The sequence below is a fragment of the Nipponia nippon genome, unplaced genomic scaffold (genome assembly GCF_047370975.1).
Source record: "Nipponia nippon isolate SJK-2023a ecotype South Korea unplaced genomic scaffold, ASM4737097v1 scaffold_1, whole genome shotgun sequence".
Classification (NCBI taxonomy): domain Eukaryota; kingdom Metazoa; phylum Chordata; class Aves; order Pelecaniformes; family Threskiornithidae; genus Nipponia; species Nipponia nippon.
Window position 1 is genome coordinate 21,988,965 of NW_028262290.1, and position 20,036 is coordinate 22,009,000.

The 20,036-nt window shown below is 37.9% G+C and overlaps 1 protein-coding gene across 50 annotated transcripts in view; it reads right to left on the reverse strand.

Annotated features, from left to right (window-relative positions):
- Nucleotides 1-20,036, reverse strand: part of RIMS2 (regulating synaptic membrane exocytosis 2) — a 503,677-nt gene that overhangs the window by 41,658 nt on the left and 441,983 nt on the right. For 48 of the 50 annotated variants that reach the window (XM_087748045.1, XM_087748037.1, XM_087747735.1 and 45 more), the window contains one exon: nucleotides 19,244-19,485. The exons of the other annotated variants lie outside the window; for them this stretch is intronic. In XM_087748045.1, the coding sequence (XP_087604171.1) occupies nucleotides 19,244-19,485 (242 nt within the window). The remainder of the gene's footprint in view (nucleotides 1-19,243; nucleotides 19,486-20,036) is intronic. 50 annotated transcript variants of the gene reach the window in all.

The window sequence follows — 20,036 nt, forward strand, 5'->3', positions numbered from 1 at the left end:
CTCAGTCTAAATGCTATCTGTGCATCTAGCTTTTCTGTCAGAGTGAAAGGAACAGAAGCAACATGATGAGAAACAAAACTAAGTAAGGATAAGAGGAAGAATCCTGAAGGATGTTGAAGTTCAGGACACCGAGGTTAAATTTATGGGGATAAAAGGGGAGAGACAAAGTCTGTCAGAGCAGTACATAAGGAATATTAAAGTACTGAGTACATAAGGGCATGCCAACATACAGGAGAAACCAAGATATCCTGGGCTGCAGAAATGAAGTGCATACACAGCACAGAACTGTATAGCACAAGAATAGGACTTGCCTACTTTTGGGGAAGGGTATTACCATAAAATAGTGTTTGCCTTAAAACCCACATTGTTTACGATTGGTTTCTACAGGCAGGCCAAGACTAATCTCTTTTTGCCCAGAAAGCAGCAATATGAAGTCTCATCATTCCTCTGTCATACTCCTGTCTAGTAAAAATAAGTACTCCACGCTTACAAAACTAAGCAAGCATCAAGCATAAACTGCTGAAGAAAGTAACAGGAAAAAACAACTCCAGGAATAATCAATGGTGAAGTGTTTCATTTCATTTAATTTCATTTCATTTCGTTCATTCTTTCAATTGATCTTCTTTCTGCTTAGGTTTTAGGCTTTTGCATAACAAAGTTTTAGTGCGTTTCCAATCCAGTAAGGAGTGGGTGGGAGTAATAGTCATCACTAAGAAATCATTTCCACACCTGCATGTGAATCTCACCTTTCTCTCTTGGAGCACTTCTATGGCCTTTTTCACTCATGCCTGAAATATATTAAATTTTGCACATGATCTGCATATGGAGAAGGATCTGTAGATTGTCTCTGAAGCTGTCTTTTCACAGATCAGTAGAAAAAAATCCCATACCCTTGTTACTGCAAATTTATTACAAAATGAAACGAAGAACTAACACAGTGCAGAAGAACTTGCATGGAAAAGTCACAGAAATCAAGCTGTTGCTTGGCTGCCAGAGAAAGCATCAGTGTAGGCACTGTTACATGGTGACTTTCTCACCATGTCTCAGTTTGGAACACAGGAATGAATTAGTTAAATCAGAATAATAGCTATCACTTATATAGAAAATACCAGTTTTCACCAGGAGAATTACAGAAATTAGAAACAGAGAACTCTCTCAATCCAGCTAGCCATTGCCAACAGCAGAGCAACAGTGTTCACTCTCAGACAGCTCATTCAGGAAAGGACCAAAGACCCTGCTGGCATGATGCTATTAGTTTCTGTATGTTGCATGAGTTAGCTACATTTGAAAATAACTCAGCATGTCTACAGTATACTATTAATTGTTAGGGAGAAATTAATTTACTAGCTTCACATATATAGATTTAGTTTTAAATTTGATCAAGATCCCAATTCATGAAATAATCCCTCAGAAAGACATAACAAACTTCATGACCAAGCATCCAGCCCACTTCAAGCATTCAGCTAGCAATTCTGTGCGCAGCCCAGGATGAGAAGTGAAGATGAGAAAAGCTCCATTTCAGGACTGAAATATACCATCAATATTAATTATCCTGTCCTGATGGCACCGAGACCCCACCAGTGCCCAGTGCTGCAACCTGACAGGGTAACTGCAGCTGCCAGGTACGAAAGCTAAATATGCCATTTCTAGGCATCGCCTAAGGAAAAGGTCCTTATATGGTTGTGCTGTCTGCCCATGTGGATATTTTTTCTCCTCACGAACTTCTGAACTTATGGAACAATTGCATTCAAGTTCCACAGTAGATAGAGATCTTAAAGGGATTAGTTTCCTACAGGTTTAATGAAGACAAATGTCTGCTAAGAGCTGCAAATCAGTGCTCCCATGAAGGAGCCTGAGCTCAGGCTGGACTGTGCCAGTCACCATTTGCACAGCCTGTCTCCCACTAGCAGAGGACGTGGGAGAGAGATAAGAGAGCTCCAGGGATTTAGGAGATTTGATCAAGAACTGCAGTATGCTGAGTAAGAGAGGTGAGGTTATTGTGCTGTTGAGAGGAGAGGTGTAGGCTCCAATACCTCTAATATCTGTAGAACAACTGAAGTTAGGAAAAAATAAAAAAACTTAAAATATGTATATAGATAGTATATATATGTGTATATATGTATATATTATATACGTATATCTTTGACATACTTTTGATGTACTTGAGAAGTGTTTACATCTCAAACTTGTGTGTACATCTCAAACATATTTAAATCAAGCTTTCTTTCTTTGAGACTGCTGAATCTAAATTTTATTTCAAAGAATTGGACATTTTCCCTCTACTTTTCATTACCAAATGGGATACTTCAAAAAGGTACCTTAAAAGACATCTTCAGGTAACAGATAAAAATCCAGACAAACTTTAATTCAAAATAAATAGACTGTTTATAATTTAATAACATATAAATAATAATATAATAAGATGACTTATTTTTGTTTATTGCATTGAGGATGGGCCTGTGAAACTATAATCTGATTTCCTGTCCCCAACAAAGCAGTGATTTTCAATTACTATTTTTGCTTATTAGAAACGATAACACTTTTATAACTGTTCAACATTAAAAATCAACAGGTGAATGCACTAACAATAAATATTTACTGAGCCCAAACAGTAACAGAAAATTAATTAAGGATTACGAGGAATGGGGAAGAAGAAGGCGTGACATCTCAGAAAAAAAGGAATTTCTATCTGAGTTGCTTATGTACTCTGCTTTCTCAGAAGGATTTTCCTAGTCACTTCAAGCACTGCTACACAGTTGTCCTTCACAAAAGTTTTTCTCTCTTGCTATATTCCTCCCCAGCTGCTATTCTTCGTCTAACTCCCTTGTTCCTGATTCCCACAGTCTAACCCGCAGTCAGACCCATGCTGTCATTTAGACGTCTCCTGTGTGTGCCTACTTCTCCTTTCATTGAAATAATTGTTGAATTTCTCCATACTCCACTTCCCTCACCTCTTGACTCTTTCTCTCACATTAAAGTCTGCCTTGCTGCCTCCTGCTGTTGTTCATCCTCACCAATCTCTTCTGCTTTCAGGCTGTGATTCATCTTTGATGAAAATCTTCTCAACAGGCTGTCTGCTACCAGCCGCAGACACTGAGCCCTTCATCCTGGAACTGTACATTTTCACTAGTCAGATATACCTTGCTATCTTCCTTTGATATAAATATTATCCTATGACATTAGTACCTTCCTTTCATACTGATTTAAGACCAATGTCTTATGGGCATCTGTTTTCATAAGAATTGATAGAACAGTTTTTTCTTAATATTTTTAACTCTCTAGTCTTTTTTCTAGAATCTAGAAAATTCCTAGGAAGTCACAGTTTTCATGTCTGCTTTCATGTGTGCTTCCATGTCAAGCCTACTTACTTTCAGTGAGATCCAAACTCTCCCCTTGCTAAAAACAAAAAAGCAAGTGTGTTCACTTCTCTAGTATTTAGACATGGGATAGACATGCCATAACTCAGGATAAGAGGAGGAGAAAATGCAGGAATTGATGGGCTGAAGGTGGAAATGGAAAATGCAGTTAACTCTGCTAAAAGGAAGGAATGCAAATTAGCTAAAAATGGCTAATTAGCTACCTCCAAGGTATTTTCAAATGAGAACAGAATTCTTGGTGCTATGCCAAAAAATTAAATGGAAAATAAGTTCAAGGATTTCAATGAATTTTACCTGTGTGATCACTGACTGTGATTTTAGCCACTTCTATCCTGTCCATACTTCTATATATATATGTAAAAAAAAAGAATTATTTAAAACAAAGCTATAAAACTCAGAATAATTAATGTGGAGATAGAGGCTGCAGTAGGATTTACAAGCAGGTAAGTATTATGAGCACATTGCTCTGCCATCCACCTTATCCTCCTGAATTTAATTATCTTTCTGGTCTACTCATTCAAATGTAGATGAAATTAGCCAAGGCATTACAAAACTACAAGGTGTTATGGAGGGTGCACACAGGCAAATAAATCCTCCATCATGGAGGGCTGACTGCATGAAACTAATTTTCTCAGGCTATATTTATAGTACCAAAGTCTGCAGGGGCAGGACACAGACTTATAACTGTCCTCATGATTTCTTAGCCCACTCCCTGCCACTATTTTGACCCAAGCCAGCAGAGCTTTCCCAAAAAGCAGTTTAGGAGACAGCATGGACATGGGAGGATTCCAATAGATCTTAGGGATGAGGCCATCCTGTTCTGAGGAAAGCTTAAGATAGGTTAGCCATATAGACATCAGCCAGATCTTGCTCTCAGAACCAGAGACAGACCCTGGTCTTTTTGTTTATCTGTACAGATGTAACCTTAAGTGATCATAAGGTTGAGAGCTTTAGAGGTCTCTTCAGAAGGAGACCTTCAGATTCCTTTCCATATATACTGAGTATCTTCAAATGCCGGATGAGTACAGGATGGCACCAAGGTAAACTCAAATGACAGAAAGTTTCTTCCTCAATCCAGGAAAGCTGAGAATAGGCAACACGGACACAACTGGCACATATTTGGATTCATTTCCCCACTGGAAAGAGACAAGCATGGTGGCAAAAGCCAAGATGCAGCTTGGACCATCTGAGAAAATTCATTTCAAAATTGCAAAGAATCCTTTTCCCATCGGGGTTCTGTTCAACAATTCCTATAATCTGCCAACGCACTGCATGAAATCACTTGCTTAAATGGAATAGCAAAAGGCATGCAAGTTAATGGCTTCTACTGTGCACTGAGCACTTACAGACCTCTCCTTAAGGAAGCTGCTGAACTGACTGATCTGTTCATGTTCAGCCTGACCTCTAATGGGTAGCTGTTGCTGGCACCTGGCTTCTGTCACTACATTGATGGAATATAAGGAGTCTAGTTCATATTTGAGCTAGCTGAGAAATGGTGCTTTTAAAGATAACTCCTATGGCAATATGGTCTTCAGCCACTGGGTAGCTGACGGAACAGCACAGTGAATAGTTCTCTCCAGACTTTTACGTATTTTACCTATTTAACTGGGAGTGATTTTCTACACTTCCTGGCATTTCTGTCCCTTTACTGATGAAGACATGACTTTGGCTATTGATAAGACGGTGAAGTTAAACCACAAATTGTAGTAACGGCAACAGTGAGACAGCTGAAGGGTTTCTCTAGTTCTTATCCTTTAGTGGTCCTAGCAAAGAAAGAGAGCTGAAGCAGAAAACAGGATTGCTTTTGTGTGAAAAGTGGATTCACATGTCTTCCCTCCCTTTGTGAGGGTCGGTATCCCTCAAATGTACCACTAACCTCAGTGGAACTGCTCATATGCTTAATAGCAAACACATGTATTCAGCTAATTTCCAACATTCGTAAATAATATTCAACCTCAAAAATAAAATCAGAATGTCTTTACAACAGGCAAATAATAAAAAGTCTGCCTAAACCTTTTTCTTCCTCCAAGATACACATATTCATATAAAACAATTTTATTTGCATCCTCTGGATGGGAGCTTGATTTTCAGTCAAGTCATGCAACTCATGGTGTACAGAGATCACAAACTGAAACAACTTTTCAGTTGCCTACAAACTACACCAAGGAAATAACTGGAATGCCTGCTCTGCAGATATGAGCAGCAGCAGGGAGCTCAGTATGACTTGTGAAACAAAGAGGACATATCTAACTGAGAAAGAGTGACATAACAAGGAAATATAGCTGGTATGGGGGAGAAGAGGTTCTTTGCCCTATTCAAGAAAAAGCACATTTTGGTGAAACACAGGCAATGCTTCTAACTAGACCTTCAAATTCAGTAGTTGTCCTATTTTAGTTTTGAAGACCCTTTCAGAATGCATGAATTTTCACAAGATAATGATTCCAATTTGTGAGTTTAAGGTTTCAAAAATACTACCCAATCTTGCATACTCTTGAAATGACTGAAAATATTAAAACAAACATTTAAAAAGTGATGTCAAAATTATAAAATGTTGACATTTAATCAAGTCATAATGTTTTATATGATGTTTACTGCAAAAAAGTACTTGTTACTGATAAAATTCAGAAATCAATAAGTAAATTACTTCAGTTATTAAATTAAAACAGATCTGTAAAGAATTTTTCTGATGTTCATATATAATAGCATATTTTTATGCTGTATTAAAACAGAAGTAGAATATTCCCTTGCTAGAACATGTAATTTACAGATTTTAGAACATCTACGATGCAGAGTTTCTATAAAAATCTGTTTTATTTTGTAAGGTGTTACTGTGTTATCTTTTCTGCTTAATATATTAGTTAAATATGGCACTGCCTTAATCATGGCAGGTTTCACACAAAATATTGCATTAATTTTACACTTTGAAAAATACTTAAGATTTCCACCTTATAAAAAACTCAGTAATGTTGGTAACTATTAATTAATTTAGATAATTACAGGGAAGTAATTTTTCCTTCACAGTACACATTTTTTCTTGACAGGTTTTACTGCAGCAAATAGTATAAGAAGAGTACTTATTACTGTGAATATTTTCAATTAAGTCTCAATGTGATTTCATAGACTGAGCTAAAAATAATTTTTGCTGGAACCAAATTCTACCTAGACAATGGCAAAACTGAAATATTAGAGTACTATAGTTACAAAACTGGATAAAATCTGAATGTAACTTTTGGAGTAGAGTTTTAATTCATGTAGGATAACATACATAGTTTAACATTTCATATTGTAATTAAAAGATCATGACAATAAAAAAATTGAATGTCATTCACACAAGCACTTTCAAGCATAAAAAACCTCCTAAAAATAGGTATAAAAAGACAACCCCCCTCCCAATGTAAAAGAGACTATGTTTTGATTACTTTACAATGAAAAGTAGGACTGCTAAGAAAATATCTCCCAAAGATTCTGTTCATCTTATGCAAATACACAAAGAACCATACACAAATTATTTACCTGATGAGGAAAAAAATAATTTTTTGCCTTTGTTAAGGAATCATTCACCTTTTCCTAAATATGCTCCATAAGGAATGGTTTGAGAACAACCTGCATGTTTTCTCCCTTCTGTGCCGTGTTCTCGATGACAATTTTTTACTTCTTAATATATTCCCTGAGCAGGAAGAGAGAGTTTAACTGAACTCACATATGCCTAATAGTATTAGAGAAAATCCTATCACTTTGTTCAAGCAGTAATCAAAATGCAGTGACGAAACCTGTGCTGACATTTAAGAAAAATCTTGGAGCGATTCCTCAGTCGTAAACTACTAAAATATAAAAAAAACTGTAGCAAAAGTATGCAGTTCACTAGTGCACTCCTTGAACTAGATTCTCAAGTTTCTACTGAATTTAGATGTACTTGTGATGCCTTCAAAACTCTCAATATCCATTGCCAAAGCATTTGGTAACTGCTAAGTATAAGGATGTGTTTTACTTCATCAAACTGAAAAAAAAAAAAAAAAAATTAACCTGGAGTTGTCCAAAAGCATAGTTAAGAAGCATAATGTACACCCAGAAGGACAGAAGAAAAAAAAAAAAAATCACAGATTCTTGTGTGTTGTGTTGCTAAAGCATGGAATAGGGACTTGACAAGTTTTAGGCTTATATTCTGGCTCTCCATTGACTTCTGCTGGTTTCAGGTAACTCCTTTTTTCTGTTCCTCTCTTATCCTTCCCTGTGTTTGTCTCACTTCTCTATAGAGACTGCAAAGGTCAGGTATGAATAAAAAATGGTTTAAAAATGGAGACAAGTGCCTAAACTGCACAGGAATTTGGCATCTCATTCCAAAGAAATAAACCTGAAAAATACTGCTCGTAGCCCCAGTGGTGCCTAAGTTCCCCAAACTCAGCTTTTTTATCCTAATTTTCCCTCTAATTTTGATTCTGTGTGTGTTGAGAAGCTACTGACTCTTGCCAACATGGAGATGGCAGGGACCGATCCTACACATCAGCATTCAGAAAACACAGGTCCTGCACATTCTGCCTCAGGGACAAATCTGGTAAGCTTTACAAACTGCGGCTACAGGCTTCTGCTCAAGAAATGTGGTTTCGGCCACTGCTTTCTTTTATTATGTCTCTAGAGAAGCAGAAACTAAATCTGGGTTTTATATTGCAACAAAGAGGATGTATCCATGATTGAGGGAGATCTCCCCTGCTGGAGAAGGCTAAAACATTTCCCACTTCCTTGGAGAATACCTGGCACGCGCCATCTGACACATACCTGACATGCACTATTTCGCAAACTGAAGTTTTTGCTAGCACCCAAAAAAAGAAATAAAGCATTGGTAAGAGAGGCATGACTGTAGGCTAATGAGTAGGGTAATTTGTTTGTGAGTAGAGGGTTCAGCTTCCTGAACTGAGCTTCCTGAGCTTCCAGTGGTTGCTTGTGTATTTTCTGTGAATGATCACTGGTATACTTAGCTAATTTCAAATTACTCTGTTGTTAATATCATTTCTCCTTAAGAGTTTTCTATTAGTGGCACATACAAGTTTTGAGTGATAGCATCATCGCACTTCTTCCATGGAAAAAAAAACCAATCTAAATGGCCTGGAAATGCCTAGGAGGCATATCCCAGTTCATTATGAGGGACATCAGCACAAAGAGTCCAGAAGTATGAAGAGCCCCCAGAACTGGATTCTCGGTATCTGCATGATTTCCCATGAGCTGTATATCTTGTGCAGTGTTTAAAAGCAGAAGTACTGTAATGTTTACCTCCCTATTTTATCCTATGGAGAGCACAGATTATTCTTATTTATAATATAGGCATACGAGAGCCAGCTGAAATGGGCAATATGAGACTTCAGTAAAACTGAACTTCTTTAATACTGCAACATCCACATAAGATACATACCAGTTGAGGCCAGAGAGCTGTCCTGAATTAGTCTACAAAGCATGCCTCTAATACCACCTTTCCTTTTGGGGCGATTTTTATGATTTTTTACTTTCAGGTAATTATTTTATAAATTACCTTCTATCCTTAGAAAAAAAATTCATTTATCAAAAGGGTATTAATAGTATTGGATGTTGTCTACCTGGACTTTAGTAAGGCCTTTGACACTGCCTCCCACAGCATTCTCCTGGAGAAGCTGGCTGCTCACGGCTTGGATGGGTGCACTATGCGCTGGGTTAAAAACTGGCTGGACGGCCGAGCCCAGAGAGTGGTGGTGAATGGAGCCAAATCCAGTTGGCGTCTGGTCATGAGTGGTGTTCCCCAGGGCTCAGTACTGGGGCCGGTCCTGTTCAACATCTTCATTGATGATCTGGATGAGGGGATCGAGTGCACCCTCAGTAAGTTTGCAGATGACACCAAGTTGGGTGGGAGTGTCGATCTGCTGGAGGATAGGAAGGCCCTACAGAGGGACCTGGACAGGCTGGATCATTGGGCTGGGGTCAACTGCATGAGATTCAACAAGGCTAAGTGCCCGGTCCTGTACTTCGGTCACAACAACCCCATGCAACACTACAGGCTGGGGGAGGAGTGGCTGGAGAGCTGCCTGGTGGAAAAGGACCTGGGGGTCTTGGTTGGCAGACGCCTGACCATGAGCCAGCAGTGTGCTCAGGTGGCCAAGAGGGCCAATGCCATCCTTGCTTGTATCAAGAATATTGTGGCCAGCAGGACCAGGGAGGTGATAGTGCCCCTGTACTCGGCACTGGTGAGGCCGCACCTCAAGTACTGTGTTCAGTTTTGGGCCCCTCACTTCAAGAAGGACATCAAGGTGCTGGAGTGTGTCCAGAGAAGGGCAATGAGGCTCATGAAGGGTCTGGAGCACAAGTCTTATGAGGAGCGGATGAGGGAGCTGGGGCTGTTTAGCCTGGAGGAAAAAAGGCTGAGGGGAGACCTTATCTCTCTCTACAACTACCTGAAAGGAGGTTGTAGGGAGGTGGGGGTCGGTCTCTTCTCCCTAGTAACAAGGGATATGATGAGAGGAAACGGCCTCAAGCTGCGCCAGGGGAGGTTTAGGTTAGATATTAGGAAAAACTTCTTCACCCAAAGGGCTGTCAAGCATTGGAACAGTCTGCCCAGGGAAGTGGTTGAGTCTCCATCCCTAGAGGTATTTAAAGAACGGATTGATGTGGTGCTCAAGGACATGGTATAGATGGACTTGGCAGTGCTATGTTAACAGTTGGACTCAATGATCTTAAGGGTCTTTTCCAACCTTGACGATTCTATGATTCTATGATTCTATTGCTGATGGCATGGGTAGTGTGAAAGACATAAATTCAATATTGAGATATGGCTTGCCAAAGGACCTTCAATATTTCATTCCATTTAAGTACAAGGAAGGAAATCCTGTATTATTACAAAATGTTAAATTAAAAAAACATGCAGCCCTAATGAATCTGTAAATATAAGTGTCATATTTATTTATTTTTGGTGCTAAAACCGTGCTTCTGATAACTGTCCCAGAGCAAACTACAACAGCCCTCTTCCTGTTGCCCTTTGGAGATCTGAAGTAAATCTCCCTTCATGGCACATTGTTATTTAGTGAAGATGGTTCATAGAGCAATTTGTAGGTAAGTATTATCCTTCTGGAACAATACAAACAGTAGTCATTGAGGTGGCTATGTAAAAAGATGACAATACTAGAAAAATTATTTCAACTGGAAACAAATAAACCTGAATTTTCTTCCCTAAAGTATAAACTACATAGATACACAGAACTGTAACTACAGGTAAGTATCCTAGACATTTCAGGCAAACTGAAAACTGAATAATTACCAGAGTAAAAGTATGAAACTGCCCTATAAAGTTCTTCTTTTCACTCTCAAGTTTCAGTAGGATGAAGTCAGAGCCCTTTTTCACAGAATATCCAACAAGAAATTCACATATACTATGTCACATGTTAACTAAGGGATTATAAAATCCCCAAAGGAGTTTTTAAACTGAAACTTTCTTCAGTTCACTTAGGAAAGCCTAAATTATTCTGTTAAATCACTCTCCCATAGCCTAAAAAAGAAATGGTCTCCAGATTGAATTAATTCAGGAAGGACTGTGATGGGTTTTCCTTATGTAACAACACAAAGAACAAATCTTGTTTACTGTGAAAACAGAAATAAAACAGCTTTAAAGTTTTTTTGATGAGATGTATATTTTTTTAGCAGGGATCTTATGAGAATTCTTCTGCTCTGAATAAGAAAAGATGGCTTAGCAGTATTCTTACCAAGAAAGATCACCCTACATTTCTCTCTCTATTTTTACCTCTAATTATGGAAAGAAAAAAATCTTATGGAAGGTCAAGCTAAATGTTCTGATCTCACTTATAGCTTTCTCCTTTTTTCCCCTTATTAATGAGATCAAGTGGTAATATAAGTAAGTTGCTTTTTAAGGAAAGGGTTGGCAACACGGAAATCATTTTTGGAAATACAGGTAGAGGGTTTTAATCATAATAATGCCTACAACCAGGGGATTTAGTTTTACTTCTACCACAGTCATCTGGAAATCTCACAGGTGTATATCTCACTGAGTTGGTAACTACATATTACAGGGAGGAAGTTCAATGAGTAATGTGTGACTGGGGGAGTATTGCTCAGTTGGTGTACATGATCTGCACATTTTGTCCCAAAATGAAGGCTTTTATTCTTACTTCCTAGTCTCATTACAGGACTTCCTTCTTATCTGGCTGGAATTTCTGCTTATATATGGCATAAGGTGTCTCCCACACTTTGTGTGTGAGAAGTGTCTTCCAGAGGAATTCTGTAAGATCATAGCTAGCACCACCTGGAGTTCAGTTCTGACACCTCAGTTATATATTTCTTTTTACTGCATCCATCTCTCAGAGAAGCTTTATGCAAATATGAGGACTCAAATATATAACTACCTCCTCTACAGAAAATCCGTTGAGGAGAGTTGCATAAATTTTGTCCTGCCTTATCTTCTTTCCTAGTCTTTTCCTACATGTGGAAGAAAATAATTTAAAAACAAAAATATATCACCTCAGTAAAATATATTTAAAAGCCTGTGTAGTCAGCCTTTTTAGTTTGCAATTAGAGTCTATTTATTTATTAGCATACTCTCCAGAGTTTATTTAGTAAAAGCTGATTAATGCTCTTGGTAATGCATTTATTATAATAGTACTTTCTCTTTGGTAAAAGATTCAGGTCACAATTCTCAACTAATCAGTAGGACAAATTGGCCTTAATCTCTTGTCAACTGCTAATCCTATATTTCTATCAATGTAATATGGGTTTATTTTGAAACTAAATCAGATTACACATCAAGAATACTGATACAAATATAATACTACCCATTAAAGCAATTTATTAACATTAGCAATCTGTCTCTGGAATAGGAGAGGAAATAAAACCCCAAACAAATGGCTTGCTTGAAATCGCCTGAATTATACATGTGATTTTAAAAAAATGAAAATACACAGCCAGATTAAAAGTAGTAAATGATAATTTCAGTTGCCAATTTGGCCACATAAATTAATTCTAGGGGTAGAAAATGGTGAGACCCCACCTGGAGTACCATGTCCAGCTCTGGAGTCCTCAGCACAGGAAGGACATGGACCTGTTGGAGTGGGTCCAGAGGAGGGACACAAAAATGATCAGAGGGATAGAACACCTCTGCTATGAGGAAAGGCTGAGAGAGCTGGGGTTGTTCAGCCTGGAGAAGAGAAGGCTGTGGGGAGACCTTATTGCAGCCTTTCAATACTTAAAAGGCGCCTACAAGAAAGATGGGGATAGTCTTTTCAGCAAGGTCTGCTGTGACAGGACAAGGGGTAATGGTTTTAAACTAAAAGAGGGTAGATTTAGACTGAACACAAGGAAAAAAATTTTCACAATGAGGGTGGTGAAACACTGGAACGGGTTGCCCAGAGAGGTGGTAGATGCCCCATGCTTGGAAACATTCAAGGCCAGGCTGGATGGGGCTGTGAGCAACCTGATCTAGTTGAAGATGTCCCTGCCCATTGCAGGGGGGATGGGCTAGATGACCTTTAAAAGTCCCTTCCAACCCAGAGCATTCTATGATTCTATGAAAATAACAATGTATACTATGAAAACTGTCACGGTTTAACCCCAGCCGCAGTGCCAAATATACTTTAGTTCAGTAAGTTGTTTTGTTACCATATTCCATCTCATTTTAGACAATGAAAGGCAATCAATGTAGTTTCTCCTTTAGTTACCATTGTTGAAAGTGATTAATCGTCTTCTTTTTAATACGAAACATATATACTTTATGTGCGGTAGAAGACTGTTTTTTGTATAAATCTGAACTTTGAATGGAGAAATATAAAATTCCATACAAGACCAAGACCAATGTTCCCAACACATTCCCTTCACTTATTCCAGTAATTGAGGAAATTGTTCTACAGGCTACATGGTTGGTTCATGACAGACATAACTGAGACTATTCTACTTATGAATACAGCACTTTAGAGCATAGTTTTAACACCCTACAAACCATATAGAATCCACATTTTGGCTTTTAACACATACACAGAAAATAAAATCCCACTCAAGCTTTTTACTGTGAGAGACCTACTTCTCTTACATTCCTTCTAAGAAAAGATGTAGCCATAAAATATCAAAATTTCAAAATACTTTAACCTTGTTTCACTGAGGTTACCCTTGGACCTCTCCAGAATTTGTTAAAGTGGAAGTGCCTCTTTTTGGTGAACGCTATTTAATTCTCTCAAGGGAAATCATCATTTTATTTGCACTGAATCAACTCTTTTTGCTTTTTTTTTTCTACTGAGAAATATAACTTCAAGAATATAATGCCATAGTTTAACCCCACCAAAATTATAAGTGGTTTAAAAGAGCTCAGAACACCATGACACACTGTCCCCAAACTCTACTTTTACAGCCCTATAACTTCATGCCACATATGGCATCTTGCCAAAGTTTGTCTTCCTGCTAAAGGAGGGACAGCCTTTATCTTGGTCATTAAAAAAAAAAAAAAAAAAAAGCTTTTTGGTTCTAATGAGATGTTAATAGGTTTTAATACTTGTCCATGTCTTGGTTGACCTTGCATAGTTTTTCAATTGGTTTCCAATGCTTTCCTACAACTTTTATCTTGGGAGAATTCACCTATTAGAAAGAGTAATTAGCTTACATGGAGCAACATGTTGCCAGAGAGAAACTGCAGTTCAGGTAATGTCAGTTGATCCCCAGCATCATCTGCTAGGTTCACACGTGCAGGGCTGTACACTGTACCTTGGAGTGACTCTCTACAGAGACATGCAAGGGCAAGTATTTCTACTCAAACACGTGGTTACACCCCTCTGCAGGCATTACTGCACTGGTCACTCTCAAGTCATGCTGTTACATGGTTTTTGTCATCTGTCTTAATAGGTGCCATCTATTGTGATCACATACCCAAAGACATCATGGGATTCAGTCTCTGAGAGTGTGCTGGATGCCGTACATGTGACTGAATGCACACACAGGAAATGTTTTAGTATGTATGGTGGTCCAGATTCTAAAAAAACTCTTGAAAACATAAATTAAGCTGCTTAGGCTTTTGGATATAATCAGCCTGCAAACACAGAAGGTTTGGCTAACTAAAGAAAAGACAAAATATTTTCCCAACTAAAGGAGAAATGTCAGCTAAATATGAGAAGTCAAGACACGCAGGTATCCACCTGCCAAAGACAGTGCCTGTAAGTTGAAAGGGAGATCTAAGATTGTGTAACCAGAAGAGGGCAAAGACTTCACTCATTAATGAAATATAACCAAGAGTTACAGGTCTGCACCTGTATGGAAGCCTGATCATCAGTTCCCTCAGGGCTGTCCAGCAGGAAAAGGCTTGCACTCCAGATATGAACAGCTAAGCAAACACTGTTAGGGTGCTGCTTGGGATTTGCTTTTTGTATTTTATTTTCCTCTGTAAAGAAAGCCAGCTTTTCCACGAGGAAGAATGCCTGTGGAATCAGGACCTGAAGATTACAACATAAATTCTTTCTAACCCACCAGATGTTAGCTTCTAGGACTGACTGCATGACTCAAGGGTAGGGAGTATTCCTTTAGCTATTTTTTGTAACACTGAAAAGGTACAGGAACCAGAACTAAAATAAATTCTGATTTACCTTGCCACTCTAGTCTATAGTATCTTGTCTTTTACTAAAGTCTTATCTTAAATAAAAGTTACCTTAAGTAAAATTACTTTTGTGTCACCCAAACATTGGCTTGATTCCAAGGTTAAAGAAATTGCAGGAATTTCCAGGCTCTTTTTTTTTTTTTTTTAAATTGCTTTGAGAAAAATCAAATCGGTTCACAAAATACTGATCCTGTATATTCTCACACTTAAAATTTTCATTAAATCAAATAATAGGAAAGAAATATCACAGCAGTGATACACATTGTTAAAAGGAGTATGAACTTTTAAAAAATAAATTACAACTCTCCTTCAAGTCCAAATGGAAACCAGAGAATGAGTCTTATCTATTTTTATTCATGTTTTCTGTATTCGCATGGTCTTAACACTGGCATTTTTTATGCTCTTTCTTTTTCCATAACAATAGTGATCCACAGAACACCACTTAAGACCTTTTCATGTAATGGATATGAGAATGCACTTGGATTATCTTGCTATGATAATCTGAAAATATCAGTTCCTAGTGCCTATGTTAATGAGGTCAGATCTTTTCAACTTTTTGAATTATTATTTTACTCTCATAAATTACCCTTGATGGGCTTGGTCAGCAGAGCTACTGGATTAGCAATTTTTTAGGCATTTAAGACTGTATATGTCTGAGCAGAAAAAAGCATTGCTTATTCAGGTTTTTGTCATGTTTCAGATGTATTCAGTTCTCTATCTGGAGACCTTCCAACACAGAATATACACTAGCCATAGTTGAATGAAATCAAAATCCCATTGTTAGGTAATAAAATTATTATTATTATTATTATTATTATTATTATTATTATTATTATTATTATTATTATTATTATTATTACAATTACTCCTTTTACTCCAACCTATAACAACAAATAAACATACCCTTTACCCGCAAAAACTCAAACAACTGTTCCTACCTCAATACACTAAAAGAATTACAGACCAGAATAAAAAATACTTTGTTGTATGTGTTTTGAGTGTCAATTTCTTAATACTATGCCACATAACAAGAAATAACATAAAATTAATTTGAAAAGACAGCAAAAATGGACCTTTTAAGGCATTTATTGTAAGCCTGATTCACAGTCCTGAAAGCAGTTATGGTGACCTACTTTCAAAAAAACTTCTGGCATAGATTTAGTTATAAAGTATGAATGAAGAAAACCACTGAAATAATACAATTATGCTTTACAAAACACTTCAAAAAAGTTTCAGATACTGATAGGCATTTCTTCACTGACTTCCATATGAGTACACAGTTGATAAAAGCCTAGTTGCTATATGATCACAAATATGATCACAAATTTCTATACAAGTAGTATTGTTATCTCATGATATCAGCATGCTTTTTCAAGCCTGATATGTGAGGAGATACTTAGCTGATCAATTGAATGACATAAGTTCTTCAGAAACTACCTAAGAACCCTTTGTACTTCGATCAGTTTCTACGTGGTACTAGTGCCTTGCCACCTCAGTATCTCCTGCCTCTCAGTTCCAGAAAACTGTACTTACAGGATGTCTACAGCACATTACTTTTTTGATCCCAGCCCTTGTATATCCAGGGGCTGGATATATATATATATATATATATATACACCCCCTTATATCCCAGCTTGTACCAATACACGATTCCTTGTGCAGGCACTTACCATCAGGAGCATGATGAGATAAACCAGGGAGATTCATAAATTCATTAAATACATTAACTGCAAGTTTTAAACCTTTGGCATTCATGTATTAACACTGGTGCCCAGTATTTTCTTTAAGATGTGCCGATGGATGCTTAAGACGTGCAAGACATTACTTTGTGATGTTACCTCACCTTCATCCACCCAACAGGCCATCACCTTGTATCACTGGAGCCACAGCACCATACACATACTTCATCAAGGGGCTGACGTGGCCACAGGCTTGCTCACTGCATGACCAGCATGCTCGCATGGCCCAACTATTGAAATGATGCACGTGCCGGTCCTGTTAGGTGCAGTCACATGTGGCCACCAGACAAGCCCCCTCAGAAGTGCTGTTAAATGCGGCAGCAGGAGCTGGTGTGCAGTAACAGCTGGACAAAACAACCCCTATCCAACCGATACACAAGTGGAATTTTCAGAAGGTGGCAGCAGGAGGTGCACTGGCTGCTCTCATCTGGGCCAGGCACAGGCCAGCGCTGAGCACAGACCTCTCCCAGGGAGCAGTCAAGAGAGGAGGGCTGCCAGCCAGTGCCCTGCAGGCTCCCCTGGTTTCTGCTGCACCTCTAACAGCGCTGAAATACAGCTCCTTATTCGAGAGTTTTACAGAACACCTCATTCACAGTCAATGGGGTCAAGAGACTTTGAGTACTTTTGAAAGAGTTATATTTCACATTTGTCCCTGGCTTGAGCATCTAATCAGTTGTTGGGCAACTGATTCGATATAATAGAGAGAAAAACTTCAGTTTGAAAGTCCCAAATAACTAAGACAGTGTGGTATTTAAATCAAATCTAGGCAAGCCACACAATACAGATTCTCCCTAGTGCTGAGACATGCTTGAACAGCATACAAAGAGCTGATATCCTTTACTTAATATCTCTTACAGTAAGAGAGACCAGATTATATCAGAACTAGTAATGTAGTGCATTGTATTTGACTTGATATCCAAATACATCAATACAGTTACACACCTGTGTACTACCACGAGTAAAATTTAGATTTCTAGGTGAGCAAGTGGCTAAGTTTTTTTCTTGCCCAACCAGACAGTTCCAAGGTCTGTATTAAGACGACTTCTTCATCTTTTGCCTCACATTCATTTGAACTCAGAGAAAATAGAAACGTATATGACACTGCCATTTCCATAACCTGCAAATCGGTTGGTAAAACATGAGACTGCTGCAAAGGCTTGCCTACTGATGAAGTCATCAGAGTCTGCATGATATTCAGAGCTTTCACTATATATGTTCTTTCCCCTCTTCTTCATTCTCTCTTGTCTCATATCTCATTCAGTAAGACGCACACTCAAGCTGCCTGCTCTCTTTCTGTGCTCCTCCTTCTTCTGCACTGTTACCCCTTTTGCTTACCCTTCCTTTCCCCTCTTTTTTGCTTCTACTCTTTCCAGGCACTTTAAATCCCTTTCATACAAAAGTTTACTTACAAAATTTACCACAATTTCTGACATTGCAAAATCATCGTTTTGCTCCATTTACTTGTACATTAAAACTCTTATCACTTTGGTTTGACGATATTAACTGCAAACTTTCCAGAGAAATGAAAAATCTCCTATCCATGTTTGAATGGTGGTTAGCACAATGGAGACCTTCAGATGGGACCACACATGACTGAACACTATAAACTTATGTTGAACCGTATGACAACATTACAACAGTTTTGCTTAAATACTGAACATACAATATATTTTATGTATATACCTTGAAACACATAAATATATATATGTGCATAACTATAAATTGCTTAAACACTTTTTTATATATGTCATTTAAATACAAGTAATCTTTTTCCATATAAGATACACTTGTCCTATACAGCTTCCTTAATTGACAATGAGAGCTTTTCAGAGTGCATTATATGGATTTTCCCTGAAATAAGAGGAATAGAAAAAAATGCATAAGATTTTAAATGCTTTAGGCATCAAAGAAGAAAAACTCTCCATTTTTCCTACATAGAATATTTCAGTATCAAATTTTAACTGAGAGAAACAGAAATGAGGAAAATTTATACTGATGGCCAATACGCTTGTAGGCTGAAAAGAAAGGAATTAAAAAGCAATAAAACAGTTGTACTGAAGTAATAAAATATAACATATCATTTTGTTCAGAAAATTTGTTTCATTTCAAAATAAGGTTGCATGTTCAAATGTGAAAAAAAACCATATTGAAATATGCAAACACTATTTGTGACAAAAACAAAGGAATTTTGCAACATTGCAGTGACCCTTCACAAACTCGCAGTAAGGATTGCCCCCAACCAGAAGTACAGCAGCTCATGTTGGCTCCTGAGAAGAAAGGAATTAGTGCATTAAGCAGGTTCCAGCAAGCAGAAAATAAAAACCTCAGTCCAACCTGAAAAGGACCTTTGCTAAAAAAAAAATAGTTTAGTAAATGTCGAGAGAAAGAAGATGTTTGACCATTTTCTTCATTCCATAGAATATTGTTGATTAGGCAACTTCAACACGATATCCAAATGATTAAACCATAATACGTACACATTATGTACATTTAAATGATAATTTGAGAGGGGAAAAAACTCCAGTTCCTACCAGTTTGGCTGAGTTGTGACGTGCTACGGCTTTTTCGCGAGAGACCCACGATGGCGACCATCTTTGCACCGATGCTGGAGCGTCTCTTTTTGCCGCCACTGCCAACAGTGCCCACTGCTGTGTCCGACTGACTGCCATCGTTCTTCTCCAGTGTGTACATGTCCCCGCCGATGCTGGTGCTCTTAGTCATGTTCTTTCCTGAGGCGCCCATCTGTCTGCTTTGCATTTTGGATGTAAAGACACTGTCAGCCAGTGGATGGATAAACAGCGCAGACAAAGAAGAGTAAAAAAGGGAAGACAGAAAAGGACAGGTTTCAGATGGAAGGTTTTGGGAGACTGGAGGGTAAAAGCAGTTAGTTCACACAGGTAGGGTTTGGTTTTTGAGTGGTAAAAAAGGAGCAATTTTAGTTCTACGTTCCTGTTTGATCTCCTGTAAACATATTGGACTCGTTAAATTTTTTTTTAAAATAATAAGCTCTTATTTACTGATTGTCTTAAAATACATTACCAGCAAAAGCATATAAAAAAATTAATACATCAGTGTACCATATATACATTTTTTGCTAGGAAATTTAAGTTCTGCAATCAGTGCTTTGCCCCTCTTCTTCTCACATACATACACACACACAAATAATCTATATTCCTCCAAGAAACAAATATTTGATTCATTACTGAGTGGAATGAAAGGATATCAGTCTGAAGCCTAGCTTTGGTTTCTAAACATCCAGACATTTCAAGAATGTTTTCAGTAATCTGGTTTAGCTCAGTCATCCTATGATTTTGACGAAATTAC